The 15,370-nt window shown below is 43.6% G+C and overlaps 4 protein-coding genes across 4 annotated transcripts; 3 read left to right on the top strand and 1 right to left on the bottom strand.

Annotated features, from left to right (window-relative positions):
* Positions 1 to 337: 337 nt before the first annotated feature.
* LOC121053629 lies at positions 338 to 1,483 on the top strand. The gene has a single exon (XM_040521327.1). The coding sequence runs from the start codon at positions 376 to 378 to the stop codon at positions 958 to 960; it is 585 nt and encodes a 194-aa protein (XP_040377261.1). The 5' UTR covers positions 338 to 375; the 3' UTR covers positions 961 to 1,483.
* A 4,718-nt stretch (positions 1,484 to 6,201) lies between these two features.
* LOC102714986 lies at positions 6,202 to 7,249 on the top strand. The gene has a single exon (XM_040521328.1). The coding sequence runs from the start codon at positions 6,237 to 6,239 to the stop codon at positions 6,873 to 6,875; it is 639 nt and encodes a 212-aa protein (XP_040377262.1). The 5' UTR covers positions 6,202 to 6,236; the 3' UTR covers positions 6,876 to 7,249.
* A 1,290-nt stretch (positions 7,250 to 8,539) lies between these two features.
* Positions 8,540 to 11,017, bottom strand: LOC102714707 (protein LYK5). The gene has a single exon (XM_040520919.1). It carries the CDS (start codon positions 10,836 to 10,838, stop codon positions 8,784 to 8,786), a length of 2,055 nt encoding a protein of 684 aa, XP_040376853.1. The 5' UTR covers positions 10,839 to 11,017; the 3' UTR covers positions 8,540 to 8,783.
* Positions 11,018 to 13,945: 2,928 nt separating this feature from the next.
* On the top strand, positions 13,946 to 15,119 carry LOC102714433 (peroxiredoxin-2E-2, chloroplastic). The gene has a single exon (XM_006648344.3). It carries the CDS (start codon positions 14,068 to 14,070, stop codon positions 14,752 to 14,754), a length of 687 nt encoding a protein of 228 aa, XP_006648407.2. The 5' UTR covers positions 13,946 to 14,067; the 3' UTR covers positions 14,755 to 15,119.
* The last annotated feature ends 251 nt before the right edge of the window (positions 15,120 to 15,370 follow it).

Below are 15,370 nucleotides of genomic sequence, written 5' to 3'. Positions count from 1 at the left end.
AAATAATTTATAAATAAAACATTTACATACGTGTTTTTATATATCTAAAACTAAGATTAAAAATAAATTACGATGAAAAATCAAAATCAAATAAACAAATAAAGTTAAAATTTTAAATTATAGTAGTATAAAAAATGAAAAGACGAGGTTGTCTATCTTTGCTTCAACGGAAACTACCGCTGGTGATAACTTATCAACGCTCGTTTTATTCAATACATGTATGCATATATATAATTTCTAGAAAACTAAAGGACTTGAATTAAACATGTCACTTTCCCCATTTCGCATTTCTATATATAGGCCATCTATTTTTCAGTCTCCAAATCCAACCTCCAAATTAGCACTAGAAAATTCCAACGCTTTCGCCAACATTCCATGGGATTGACGCTTTCCTGCATCCACCGCCGGCAAGCGCACCAGCCGCCGCCGGCCAGGGTCGTCGGCGCCGACGGGTCGCTCAAGGAGCTCCCGGCGGTTTCCTCTCCCGCCGCCGTGCTCGGCGGCGCAGGAGACGCCTTCTTCGTGTGCAACTCCGACGCGCTCTACTTCAACGAGCGGCCGACGGCGCTGCCGCCCGGCGAGGCGCTCCGGCCCGGGCAGATATACTTCGTGCTCCCGGCGGCGATGCTCGCGCAGCCGCTGTCCACCGCCGACATGGCCGCGCTGGCGGTGCGCGCAAGCGCGGCTCTCGCGGCCGCCAAGGCGCCGCGCCGACGAGCTGGGCTGCGCGGCGGCGGCGGCGGCAAGAACAAGAAGAAGACGGTGCGCGTCGCGCCGCTGCGGGACGAGCAGCTCGACGGCGACGTGCTGCTCCACGAGAAGCTGAACGAGCGGACGCTGGGAGAGTTCCCGGCGTCGTGGAGCCCGCCAAAGAGCGGCGAGAAGCTCGCCGCGGCGGCGGCGGCGACGCGGGCGCGGCTGAAGCGGGCGCTGAGCATCATCCAAGAGGACGCCGAGTGAAGATAGATAAAGATTCAATTTTTACCATTTCCTTTTAGGGGAAGCTTTTTTTTTTTGTTAGCACAAAGCTTATAAGCTTAATGTAAGCTTAAAGCTTTAATTAATTGATTAATTCTAGACTTAGAAAAAATAACCAGGGTGAAAGATTCACCGTAGTTCAAAAAACTACAAGAATGTAAAAAAGAAAAAACACTAATTTTGTGCAGTTTTTCTGGTGTACAAGAAAATACTGCCGGTGAAAGTTCATGCATGATTCAACGTCATGTATTGTTCATAACCATTCCGTAGTTGAGAAAACTACAAGAATGTAAAGAAAAATATTTTGTACAAACCTTTTTCTGGTGTACATTTCCAGACTCCGATTACCAGTTATGCAAAAAAAAAAAAGAGAATTAATTCAGGCTATATATGTAGCACAGAACAAAAGCTACATGTTACCAGTCAATGGCATTGTCCTCACGGTCACACTCGAGCTTTGTTCCAATCGAATCGTTCGGCCAATGCTACGGCCGATAAGCCAGAAAAATAAACAGAGCAAAAAAACTAATTTATATATATAACTATTATTTCTGTATTTTCTATGGTTTAAAAAACAATAGCAAATATAATACAGTAACAAACATCAAAATCAATTATAACGCTATGTTTTGACATTTAAATTGAGCAGCTGATAAGACAAAAATACTATAAGAGGCGAAATCTATTGCCACAAACTTTACACTCTAGTACATCCGTTTTATAATATAAGACTTTTTATTATTGTATAAATTTATATGTACAATAATAAATCTAGTAATATATATTTGATCAGTAGATAAATCTAGTTATAGGCAAAACATCTCATAATATAAAATAGGTGGAGTAATTATTAAAAAAAAAAACTCCCACTCCAAGGTTAACCGTCCAATCCACTCTTTAAATTCCTAAAGCAAATCCAAATGGGAGTATATCATAAGTTGCTATGAAAATGTAAGCAAAATACGTCCTCATCTTAAGTTGCTAGTTTACAACCACAGAAGTCACAAAATGAACCAACACCAGACATTCACACATTTTTCACTTTTAGTAATGCCTATGTATCAAAGTTTAAATTTTTAGCATTAAATTTAGAGTCGATGTTAGCGTTTTTATCGTAGTTTATTTTACGGACGTTGCATGTACATAAAAATTTTATTTATAAACCATTTTTGTTTATAAATATCTCATTGTTTGCATGTTGGTAGAATCAAAATCATGGGAACGACCTAATGTCTATATTTGAACTTTTTATAATATTGTTTTAAATATATTTTCAATTTTATAATACTTAATTCATTTGTTTGTATTCTCAAACAATTATTACAAATCATCAAGCTATTCAGCTTTTCAGCATAAACAACCAAGATGAATCTATGGCCATGAAATGCAGTGTAAGCCATGACCTTAAAAATTGTGTTGTGTAATGTAGTTTTACCATTTGACCACCAATTAGAATAACGACAGATCAGGACAGGTTTGTCGTAACTCCCCTTTAATTATTATTGTTGCAATTTTACGGTCGCCCAACGAAGCAAAATATACTAGAAGATTAGTGTCCTCTATTATAAGTTGGGAAGAATCGGTCAAAATATTCATCAGAAGAAAGTTTCTTGGAAATTTCCAACCAATCTGGTCTTTGCTCCAAGCTTGTAGATTTCAGCTAATGGAAGGCAAGGGAAGTGCCAATCTTGGGAAGTAATTAACCATTCTTGTACGTACAATAGAACATGCCATGTGCACATATCACCCTACACACCAAATAACCAATGATACTAAAAATTCGAAAAAAATATATTACTTTTACTTTTCATAGTTTATTAGTGTTAAAGTCTCAACTTGAGATTTTTTTTCTTATATACGGATCAGAAAAGGAAAATTATAGCAAATTTATGCTCTTAAAGTTGTTAGATTTTTTTAGGCTGAATATAATGAAAGTGCGGTATTCAAAAATTAAATATGAATTTTTTTAAAAAAACTTTTCATGATATTTATTAGTTTGTATGGAGAGTACAACGAATCTTACATGTACACAATAGCGTTTCCCCTTAATCTAGTTGGGAGGATTAATTAAGTGATTTAATCTCCCAGGACCGATGCTAATTAATTAAGATGCCAGAAGCGTCAAAATTAGAAGCAGATAGTAAGTAGGAAGCTGTCAAAGTCAAGGTCAAGACAGAATTAACAAATGACAAATCAATGTGACAAACAAGTGCCACTTTTATCCACTAACCAGTCAAAGTTCGTCAGTTGGCTACGCCCCCATATATATCGTTTTTGCGATCATGTGTTTTTAGGTGTTTATTATATGTAATCCTTTGATGAATGAATGAAAGACTAAAATGGCGTCAATGATTAGATCATAGCTTGTACAGCTACTGATGAAGGCTTCATCTCGGCCTGCATCATGTGGTTTTAGTGGTTTTGTACCTACCTTAATCTTCTGCATCGAGCAATTTCTTGATTGATTATGACGACTACCAGTAGCAATTCTCTGTCCTAAATTGTAGATCCAAATGGGTAGGTCGACGACATGGACGATGATGTGGAGAAAATCAATGTCACACTGATCAACTTCTGGACCTTAACTAATTCAGCCTGTCTCTTCTTTGTTGTCTGAAAATCGCATGATTAAGTAGGTTGCAGATGAGTCTGAAATATAGAAACAAAAAGGCCCACATTGGTTGGCCTTTTCAATTTAAAAAACAAACGGTATATTTACAAATAAAAAATAATTTAAATAAAATATTTATACACGTTAAAATTAAGCATATACGGAAACGAAAAGATAATGATGAAATAGAGCTGTGATGTTTGGTTGGTGATCTTCTGAACTCTTCTGCATTTTTGTCTGCACCCAACATTTCTGTATAGGAGATGGTTGCATATATATGACTGACGACTGAACGGGGAGAACGCTGAAAAAACCAGCAATTCAGCACAAATGCTGGGAATGGAAAAAAAAAAGGCGTACGCGCTTGTGTACCAATTAGAATTAGAGAATGGGTGAGCTGTCATGTTGTTAATCAATCTAGATAAAAGCACAGCTTATTCATAATTAAAATTAGATGTACTCTTAAATTAAGTGTTCAGGTACACCAAGTATAGGGCCAGAACACTCACTACCCATGATGCAAATATGCTACCATCTGAAGACAACATGCATTCATCAATTAGCACAAGTTCTATATTAAAAATCAATTGGCAATGGTGCTGTCTGAAAATCTGAATACACACAAGAGATTAGGAGATTAATTATTAGCAAATTGTCCCAACTGGTAATGCACACATCATCGATGCGTACGCATGATCCATCGACTTACCTGCTGAAGCAAACGTGATATATATATATTATACATAGACTGAGTTTTGATTTTTGAATTGAAAAGTATGGTTTTACACGAGTTGATGAGATAAAGCCATGGGAGTAGTAGTTAAGCTCATTTGGCATGGAACATTCTTCTGCTGGGTAATTAGCATGAACGAGTCACTGATCATAGATGGAAGCAAATTGAGTTGGTTTGCTAGCTAGTGGACACTAAACAAGTTGCCCAACAACCAACGGGGTGTGAAATGCAGAATTGAGATTAGACCAAAGATTAGACACTGCTAATTAAGGTACCTGCCGGTTCTAATATAGAGGATTCTTTTTCAATTATTACTCTGTACTAAGATAATTATAAAATGGCGTTATTTTGAGATGGATTAAGTACATATAATCTGCATATGTGCATATATTCCAATGTACACATATATTAATATATAGCACGCAAGTCCATAGCCATGGGTATGCAAGTATGAAGTATACCCCCTAAGAAATACTCAAATAAACGGAGACCAATTAATCCAAGTCTCTACTCTCTAGTTTTATTGATTCCCGCTAAAATAGCATCCATTTGTTTTTAATATTATATATAGTAAAAATTAAATTTGGATGGACAAAGTCATGTAACACTGCATTATCATCGCATCTCTCCAAAGATAAATGATTTTCTCAATGTATGATTTGTCACTATTGAGTCCAATTTAATGGCTCCAATCTTTTCGCTTATATTTATACTTATAAGCCAAAAATTGAATTTTGAATTTTAAATTTGGAATTAATTTTTCATCGTAGTTTATTTCTCAGTCTTCGCTTATAGATTACTTAGAACACGCATATACAAATTTACCAAAAAATATTATTTTTAATTATTAATAAGTCGTTTCGCTTATCCTTATGAAAAGCAAAAAGATGAGACTGAATAAATACAAGGTACGGCTGTTGCCTGTGTGTATTAAGTTGTATCTCTATTTTATTTCTCCGTTCGTTCCGAAACAAAAAAACACAATACTAGATTAGACATATCTTGATGCTATGATTTGGATAGAATCTCTTTAGACTTATATATGAAACATATTATACTACGAGCAATTTTACCATCTTTAGAAAGGTATCAGAAGATATCATTGTTTTTATGTAAAATTTTTTTTACCTACTAGTATCTAAGGTACCAAGAGGTACAAAATTTTAAATACAACCTCCGTTCTAAAATAAACGAATTTCTGAGTTTTTGGATAGAATTTTTGACTCTTTGTCTTATTTGAAATTTTTTTAAGATTAATTTTTTTTATTATTATTACATGATAAAACATGAATAATACTTTACATGTGACTAATTTTTTTAACTTTTTAATAAATTTTTCAAATAAGACGAATGGTCAAATGCTTAACCTAGTAATCTCAGAAATCTTCTTTTTTAGGACGGAGTAGTAGGAAACAATGGTAACTCCTGTTACCTACCAAGGATGATAAATTTGGTCTTATATTACTATTTAGGTTCGCGGTAATAGGACATATCTCATCCAGCATTAAGTTTGTATATTTTGAGACGAATCAGGTACCTACTTTCAAAGGCACAAAAGTACCATTTTGCCTTAGGCATATAGACCGACTGATTTTGCCATGGGCATCTAGAGGTTTAAGTAACCACATCAATTCAGAAGAAAAGGTGGTTTATCCAGAACAAGATATTTTGAATTCAAATGTGTCAACGCAGAAAGAAAAAAAAAACCCCAAAACCAATGCCCTATCAGCCCCGGCAAATCCCTAATTAATTACTTAACTAATTAATGCATCATCATCTGTTTTGTTCAGAACAATGGAAGACACCCGTTCCAACCCGCTCTGCCGCTCTATAAATACGTCTTCTTTGCACTTGATCCGCCGGCAAATCAAAATTCAGAAGTCGCACTCCTCAATCGATCTCATCAAAGATTCCATGGGAGCGAAGCTTTCTTGCATTTACCGGCCGGACAGTGCAGCCGTCGACGCGGGCGCCGCAGCAGCGACGGCGACGGCGACGGCGACGGCGAGGGTCGTCGCGGCCGACGGCTCGCTGAGGGAGCTGCCGGCGTCGTCGTCTCCTTGCGTCTCCGTGGCGTCCGACGTGCTCGGCGACGACACGGCGTCCTTCTTCGTGTGCAACTCGGACGCGCTCTACTTCGACGCCCGCCCGCCGGCGCTGGCGCCCGGCGAGCCGCTCCGCCCCGGGGAGCTGTACTTCGTGCTGCCCAGGGCGATGCTCGGCCGGCCTCTGTCCAGCGCCGACATGGGCAGGCTCGCCGTCCGCGCGAGCGCGGCTCTCGCCGGCGGGTCGAAGCCCCAGCAGGTACATGCGGCAGAGCGACGCCACATACACCGGCATGGCGGCGGCGGCAAGAAGAAGAAGAAGAAGGTGCAGGTCACGCCGGCGCAACGCAGAGAAGACGACGTCGACGGCGTGTTCAACGAGAAGGTCAACGAGCAGACGCTCGGGCTGTTCGCCGTGTTCCTGAGCCCGGCGAGAGGAGGCGGCGCGGCGGCGGCGCGGTCTCCGCTGAAGAGGGCGTTGAGCTTAGTGGAAGAAGAGGAGGCGTAGTAGGAGCTCATCTCCACCATCCGTTTGTCAGTTTTGCTAGCTCAAGTGGAATGAACCCGCCACCATACGATATTTGGTTCAAAACACGAAAAGTGGAAAAAATTCAATGGATTTCAAACAAGTTTGATTTCCTCGATTCAAAGTAAAACAGTAGGGGGTTTAGGACGGAACCGAATCCTCTGCAGTCGACTGCCTCGTGTCCACATGTCAGCGACGACCGTACGAGGAAGTCGACTGAAGAGGGATCTCGATCCGTTTAGAACAACTGTGTAAACCTTGTAGTTTGGTGAAGCACATGTCCCGGCGAGAGTGCTAACGGGCAAACGTTTGCGCACCTCGGCCCCGCTTGAACATCCACGATTAACCTTCATTTTATCCGCATGGTTTTTGTTTACGGAAAATTTATGCGCGCAGCTAAATTATATACGTCGAAATTATACACGCAAAGTTTGATTTACCTACACATGACTTAAACTTTAAACATAGACTTAAACTTTAAACATCCACTAATATTTTATTATATATATAAAGTATTTATGTATAATTATTTATATATATATATATACAAGATTTAGATTTGAAATCATTTTTTATAGAATGTCTATATCATCTTAACAAAATATCGAATACATATACACACAGATGTGGTTTTGCACACATTTTTAGTAGAGCGCCGCAACTCACAATTACGTTCTCCATACTTATTCCCACCGTGTCACTTCCGCACATGTGGTTTCTCCTCTCTTTTCTCGTTTATTAGTAAATAAATTATTTAACACTCATAGATAGCTCATAAAGTATCATGTAAACACAAAAATTTACTCCCCCACAGTTGGCTGCTCTCTTTTTCCTTCTTTTAATAAACAAAATTACACAACCTTCTTTCAGTAAACAAATTACTTCCGAGCAATTTACAATGTAGGGAAAGATCAAGAGGTGTTTTAGCTATGTATGTGTGTATATGTATATATATATGTCAAACGTATGTATGTTTGAAATCTACATATACAAAGCTTATATGTATAAAGGTTTTGTATTTGTAATAGATTAGACATAAGTGTGTTTTTGCGTTAAAAGTGTTTGTGTGTCAGAGGCCCGTGCGTGCGAACATTTGTTGATTATATCCACCCATGTTCATGGGAAATAGGACATTTAGGAAGCATTTTCGCTATAAACTTGTGCAAAGATCGTTGGGTTTCCTTTGAGGTTGTGCGAAAGGATGAAAAAACAATCAAAGGTGGTGATTATTTAGCTTTTTAATGAAAATAACGAATTATTATATTCACAAATAAAAAATATTTTGTGAATACAAATTTTTATATAGTGTTCTTAACAATTTAAAATCAAATACTGAAAAATAAATTATGAAGAAAAAACCTCAAAATTAACTTTAAATTAAATTAAAAACTTAAATTTTAACTTATAACATGGTGTCATTGCACGCGGACAACTGTGACTTCACTTTTTCTTGTGAATTAAACAAATGCTGTTTCTATTACGCTTATTATAAGTTGCATCAGCTTATCAACAATCAAAACATAGGTGTAAACTTTTTATACTTGTGTCCTAGTGATTTAAAAATAAATGATGAAAAATAACTATGATAAAACATCCTAAAATTAAATCTACAATTAAGTTTAAAATTTAAATTTTTGCTTATAAGCTTTAGGGTAAACGATGGATTGTCGTACAAAAACAAATGTTCATCACATAGCAGAGAAGTAAACTAATGACTAAACATATACAAATTCGATCACACGAATGAGTGACGATGCCCTCGGGAGAGTTTTATTCGCACGATCAATTGCAAAATAATACTATTTGCATCTACAAATTCAAAACTTCTTTTGAAAAATTTCGATAATTCAGATCAATTTCACCCGAATTTGCCACGGATTTGTCCGTCAGCTACCTCCCAATCAGCGACGACCCGGAGTTGCCGTGATCGGAGGGGTCCCAATCCACCGTGGAGTTGTACACCGCCGCGAGCGAGACGAATACCTCGTCCATGGCCGGCCGCGCGCCGGGCTGCGCCGCCACGCACTGCGCCGCCAGCGACGCCACGGCCATGGCCAGGTCGAGCGGGTAGTCGCCGCCCAGCCGCGGGTCCATGAACGCGCGCACCTTGCTCGGTGAGTCCTCGCAGCCGTCGACGAGCCCCTCCGCGGCCTCCCACAGCAGCGCCTCGCCATTGCCGTCGCCGGCGAAGGCGGCTTCCTTCCCGGAGAGCAGCTCGAGCAGGATGACACCGAAGGCGAACACGTCGAGCTTGGGCGTGATGAGGCCGTGCTCGAGGTACTCCGGCGAGAGGTACCCCTGGGTCCCCACGACGTGGCGCGTGAGCTGCGCGCCGCCGTCGCCTGAGGGGAGCGCGCGGGCCAGCCCGAAGCTGGAGAGCTTGCCGCGGAGGTCGGCGTCGAGGAGGACGTTGCTGCTCTTGAGGTTCTTGTGCACGCACGGCGGGCTGGTGTAGTGGTGGAGGTAGTTGAGCCCGTCGGCGACGTCGAACGCCACCTGCACGCGCTGCTTCCAACCCAGGACGCCGGTGCGGGCGCCGCCGCCGTGGAGCCAGTCGCTGAGCGCGCCGTTCTCGGCGAACTCGAAGACGAGGTAGGTGTCGCCGCGGTGGACGCAGAGGCCCGAGAGGCGGATCAGGCTGGAGTGGTTCACGCGCTTCAGGATGCCGACCTCCCCGCTCACGTCGCCGGCTACCCGCTTCACCGCCGCCGCGTCGCCGTTGAACACGCCGCGGTACACTCCGGTTCCGGGCACCCTCCGCTCCTCCGAGAACCCCGCCGTCGCCTTCTCCAGATCCGAGTACTTGTACACCGTCAGCGACTCCAACGCCTCGCGCACGTCGCTCGCCATCAGCGACCTCGCCGCGGACAACGACGAGGAGGAGGTCGTATTCGTCGTCGTCGTCTGCTTCCCCGACGCGAGGGCGCCGTACTCCGCCGAGGAGGACACGTCGACGACCACCTTCTCAGGACGATCACCTTCCCCAACGCCGCGTCGCCGCCGGACACAGAAGAAAACCAAGCCAAGCACAGCGGCCAACGCAAGAACGCCGCAACCGACACCGACCCCGACGGCGATTCCCCTCCCGCTGCCCGATCCCCCGGACGGCGCCGGCGGCTGCGCCTGCGGCGGCGTCGGAGCGGGGGGCGGCGCCGGCGAGGCGAGCATGTCCGCCGTGGGCGCGCTCTTGAGGGGAATCAGCAGCGTGGTGAAGGGGTAAATGATGGAGGTCGCGGTGAGGGTGTTGGCGTCGAGGATGGCCTGCTCGTCGGCGCGGAACCGCGCGGCGATGGCGGAGACGCTGTCGCCCCACGTGACGAGGTAGGAGAGCATGTGCTTCACCCCCGCGGCGGCCTGCGCCGGCGAGGGGCAGGCGCAGCGGAGCGGCACGGTGAGGTTGTTGCCGGCGACGAGGCCGCGGCTGTCGTGGAGGGGGTTCTGGGCGATGAGCGCCTGGCAGGTGGAGAGCCCCTGGAAGGTGAGGTTGGCGATGATGAAGTAGGTCTCGACGCCGGTGTTCCGGATGGTGTGCGAGGCGTTGTGCTGGTAGTAGCCGCCCGGCGTGCAGCCGCAGGGCACCGGCGCGAGGACGAGGCGGTCAGCGGCGACGGGGGAGACCGGGTCGACGGCGCTGGCGTCGGCGACGGCGGCCGGGGTGACGTTGAGGAGGTAGGAGATGGAGACCGCGGAGGCGTAGAGCGGCGGGGCGGAGCGGAACACGAGGTAGGCGTCGCAGGACGCCGCGGCGGCGGCGGCGCCGGCGGTGGCGTTGCAGGTGTAGCCGAGGGTGGAGCTCCCGTTGCTGGCGTAGCAGGCGTTCTGCAGGTTGGCCTCGTACTCCTGCTGCGCCCGCGCCGCGACGGCGAGGAGGAGGGGGACGACGACGAAGAAGAAGAAGGGGAGGGCGCGGGGGAGCCCTCGGCGTCGCGGTGGCTCCTCTGCCATCGGATTCGCGGGCGGCGAGGCGACGGGGGATCGATGGGTTGATGTGAGAATTGCGCGGCGGCGGTGGACTGGTCTCCGGCGACGTCTGGTCGCAGCTGCTTTTTAGTGGCCGCAGCTGGAGCCATCAAGTCAACGAAGACGAGTCAAACCTCTTGCACATTTTCTTTGTGTGGATGCCGCGACGGACCGGGCCGTTTGAATCAGGACTTTTTTTTATGTCACATTGAAAGTTTTGAATGTTAATTAAAAGTATTAAATATAGAGTAATAATAAAACTAATTGTGTAAATAAAGGCTATTTCAATAGATGAATTGTTTAAGCTTAATTAATCCACGATTAGTAAATGTTTACGGTAGTATCACATTCGCTAATCATGAACTGATTAGGCTCGATAGATTCATCTCGCAAAATAGTCCAGATTATAGGGTGGGTTTTATTAATAGTCTATATTTAATATTTCTAATTAGCGTCAAAAATTGGATGTGACAAGGATTTTAAAGAAAGTCCTAAGGGATCCAAACAGGTCTAAATATAGATACTCTTTTTTTAATATTTCCTACACTATTTGATTTTATAATAGATATTTGATAAATGGTTAAATTATCTACTTATAAAGATAAACTTTTGCCTTTACAAAGATCACTTTTCACCAAAATATCATTTAGAAGCTACGGAAAACATGCATGAGATAATTCATAATCAACGATGGGGTTATCTTTTGAGTTTTTTTAAATAAAAGCAACATATTTATAAATTAAAAATAATTTACGAATAAAAATTTTTCATATGTGTTCATCTAAAACTGCAAAATAAATTAAAATGAAAAAAACTCAACATCAACGTCAAATTTCAGCTTAAAAAATTAAATTTTATCTTATAGGCATAAGAAAAACATGACAAGAAAATAACCCTGATCAACCCCAATTTAGTTCTCATGAGATTTGACAATTTATGTATATCATCTATTTTTTCTACAATGAGAAAAAAATAACACGGGCAAGCCGCAAACAACTCATGAAACTGTCGGTCACAGTTCCCAGCTTTGCATTCTTGCCAGCGACGCAAGCAACAAGTACGGGGGAATGGTCAACTGGAAGACCGTCCCGTTACGAGTGGGACACGCAACGACGCGGTGAGCCAGCGATGGATGATGGGAGCCAGTCGATTCCACATCCACTCGCCGAATTTCTCAGCGATTGTTTTGTTTTGTTCCTTCACGGGCTGGGACGTAACTGCGAGTACACGACTCTCGTACCCAACAAGTGTTATATTTCACCTGGTTGGGCTGGGATTTCTGGTCTTGTTTAATTCATATATGGTGTTAATAAACCGAGACGTGTGTATATAACATATAATGATGTATATTATATACATCGATACGCGGATGAATTTAGGTTATACCAGAAAGTCTTATAATATAGAATAGAGTTAATAATCGATGATGCTAGAGCACTGTAGCGAGTATAAATGGAAAATTACTGTAGCTATTTAAATCATTGTTTCATGCTTAGCTTAATACTATAACAAAAATCTAGAAGTATGTAATAAACGGTTCATATTCACCTATGACCAATAATGTTTAGAGGCAGATGATACAAGCTCATGTTAGTTATGATAAACTTAAACTTAGTTTGAGAGGGAAAGAAGAAGAAGATAACACTACCGAGGTCAGCCATTAGCGTATGATTAATTAAGTATTAATTATTTTAAATTTGAAAGATGAATTGATATTATTTTTGAATATTTTTTTATGAAAAACGTGCATGTGAAAACAAGAGATTTTTCTCAATTAATTATAGCCGAGCTCACCCTTAGCTAAGTAACTAACAATTAAACTCAGGTTGTGTTCCCTTACCATGTTTTTTCTCTGTTTTTTTATATGCTTTGTACATATATTTTTTAAACTATTAAATAATACATTGTTTTCTAAAAGCTTACCATCTCAACTTTATATAATAGTTTTTAACCTGTAATGGTTAATTCATTGTTTATATAATAGTTTTTAACCTGTAATGGTTAATTCATAGTTCACTTTCCATAAGCATCCAGTACTTCCCTTCATCGGAGTTTCGGGTTGGATGCCTACATGGTATTTAGCCAGGGTTTTCAAATCGACTGATTACCACGCGGTTATCAACGTTAAGGCCGTGGTACGATAAGGCTAACCACGCTAAACTGAAATTAAATATGAAGTAATTCAATGTTTTGATAAATTTTATATGGTTTTTCACGATTTCCTGCTGGTGCCACGCTGTTGTTGCAGCAAATTACCTGGTCAAGCAAGCAATGGAGCTTACTACTGCGTCGTCTGTTCCTCTCCATCTTCGATCAGGTCGTCGGCCAGGATTAACAAAATCAATTTGTACTCACTAACGGGCCCAATGGCGAATTTTCAACAGCAGCTCGATTTTGATCGAATTTTCCCAAACTCTGCAGAAATTTATCGATGCGTATCCCGTTGACAAGACCGCGGTCAGCCGTTTAACGTTGGTTTATGCGAGCTACAAATACTAATCCATATTACAAAGATATTTTAGATTTATCTATATCCATCCATGTATCAATGCATACGTATCTAAATTCATTACGACATAAACGAATTTAAACAAAGTCAGCACGTCTTATAATATATAAAGGAGAGCATACTGATACTAAGAGCATCTCCAGCAGTTTATCTATCCCATTCTCCATCCTGGAAATAGAGGATGAAGGCTAAGAATTAAGCTCCAGCAGAACATCTACCCTATCATTTATTTTTGAATATCATCCATATTAGGAGAGAAATTCTACATTTAGAAATTCTCTATCCTCCAAAGAGATATGAAGGATGTCATATATAGATAATTTGCTGGAGTATAAAGATATATGAAGAAAAATCATTTTATATGATAAAGATATAAATGACCAAATTTAGATGAGCTGCTGTGATGCTCTTTATCTCCAATGCAAATTTACCGTCACGTGGTTTTGGGCTGGATTTCAGTAGGCCCAACCCAAACCAGGCCGAACAATCCATTCGGCCCAACAACAATGTACTCGGCCCATGGGCCGGAAACCGCTCGCCTAATCCAGCGCGACACCACGCCGTCCACTCGTTCCGCGGCGGCCAACCAAATCCCGCTATTTCCTATCTCCCGCGGCGCCGGAGCGCGGCGCACTCGCGCATTTCCTCGAACACATCGCCCTCGCGCATTTCCTCGAACACATCGCCCTCGCGCCGCCGCCCTCCATGGCCGCCACAGCTGCCGCCGCCGCGCTCTCCACCCTCTCCGCCACCGCCTCGGCGGCCGGAAAGCGGTTCGTCACCTCCTCCTTCTCCCTCTCCTTCTCCTCCCGCCGCCTCGCCACCCCTGCCGGCCTCCGCGCCGCCGCAGGTGCCGGAACGGCGCGGAGGGCGGCCGCCTCGGCGTCCACCGTCGTGGCGACCATCGCCGTCGGGGACAAGCTCCCTGAGGCGACGCTGTCCTACCTCGACCCGGCGGACGGGGAGCTGAAGACGGTGACGGTGGGGGAGCTGACGTCCGGGAAGAAGGCGGTGCTGTTCGCGGTGCCGGGGGCGTTCACCCCGACGTGCTCGCAGAAGCACCTCCCGGGGTTCGTGGAGAAGGCCGGCGAGCTGCGGGCGAAGGGGGTGGACACCATCGCCTGCGTGTCGGTGAACGACGCCTTCGTGATGCGCGCCTGGAAGGAGAGCCTGGGCCTCGGCGACGCCGTGCTGCTGCTCTCCGACGGCAACCTGGAGCTCACCCGCGCGCTCGGCGTGGAGATGGACCTCTCCGACAAGCCCATGGGCCTCGGCGTGCGCTCCCGCCGGTACGCGCTCCTCGCCGACGACGGCGTCGTCAAGGTGCTCAACCTGGAGGAGGGCGGCGCCTTCACCACCAGCAGCGCCGAGGAGATGCTCAAGGCGCTCTGAGAATCCAAAAAGCTTGTGCTAGGTGGCAATAATGGCGGGAGCTGCACGTTGCTTTCGCCGAACATTTAACCTTTTTTTTTTTTTTTCACTCTTAAAAATGACACCTCTACACATTGATATGTGGGTCTTCATGTGTCTATGACATATGGGTCTAATGACAATATGTTAGCAACATTTTTAATAGTGACAAAAAGTTAATTATCTCTGCTTTCGCGCGTGACGCGTGGGGTTCGTGTCGTCGTTGGAGAGAGGAATTGTTTTTGTGTGTTTTTTGGTTTGAACAGTGCATGACATGTGCTTGACGAAATGACGAGATATCGAAAAATGTGTGTTTTTGGTTGAATTTTGCACGCCATATGTTTGACGAAACGACGAGATATGTATAAAGTATCAAGCATACATCACACGTGGCCTCACAGAGTTGGGAAAATAACCTCGGCCATTTTTTAAATGTTGGAAAATTTAACATTTTCTTCCGAGTTTGTACGTCAACGACGGATTGTGGTTTTTGGAAAATAGATTTGTTGCATTTTTAATTGAAACCCATGATACTAAATTAGTTTAACTGAATCCACGTTGAACATATTTTCTAGTATATCTATTTTTATGTTTAAGG

This window comes from Oryza brachyantha, chromosome 2 (genome assembly GCF_000231095.2).
Source record: "Oryza brachyantha chromosome 2, ObraRS2, whole genome shotgun sequence".
Lineage (NCBI taxonomy): Eukaryota > Viridiplantae > Streptophyta > Magnoliopsida > Poales > Poaceae > Oryza > Oryza brachyantha.
This window is presented reverse-complemented; position numbering and strand designations above follow the sequence as displayed.

Bases quoted from the DNA above. Each gene is read 5' to 3' on its own strand.
- LOC121053629 (XM_040521327.1), top strand. From the start codon at position 376: ATGGGATTGACGCTTTCCTGCATCCACCGCCGGCAAGCGCACCAGCCG.
- LOC102714986 (XM_040521328.1), top strand. From the start codon at position 6,237: ATGGGAGCGAAGCTTTCTTGCATTTACCGGCCGGACAGTGCAGCCGTC.
- LOC102714707 (XM_040520919.1), bottom strand. From the start codon at position 10,838: ATGGCAGAGGAGCCACCGCGACGCCGAGGGCTCCCCCGCGCCCTCCCC.
- LOC102714433 (XM_006648344.3), top strand. From the start codon at position 14,068: ATGGCCGCCACAGCTGCCGCCGCCGCGCTCTCCACCCTCTCCGCCACC.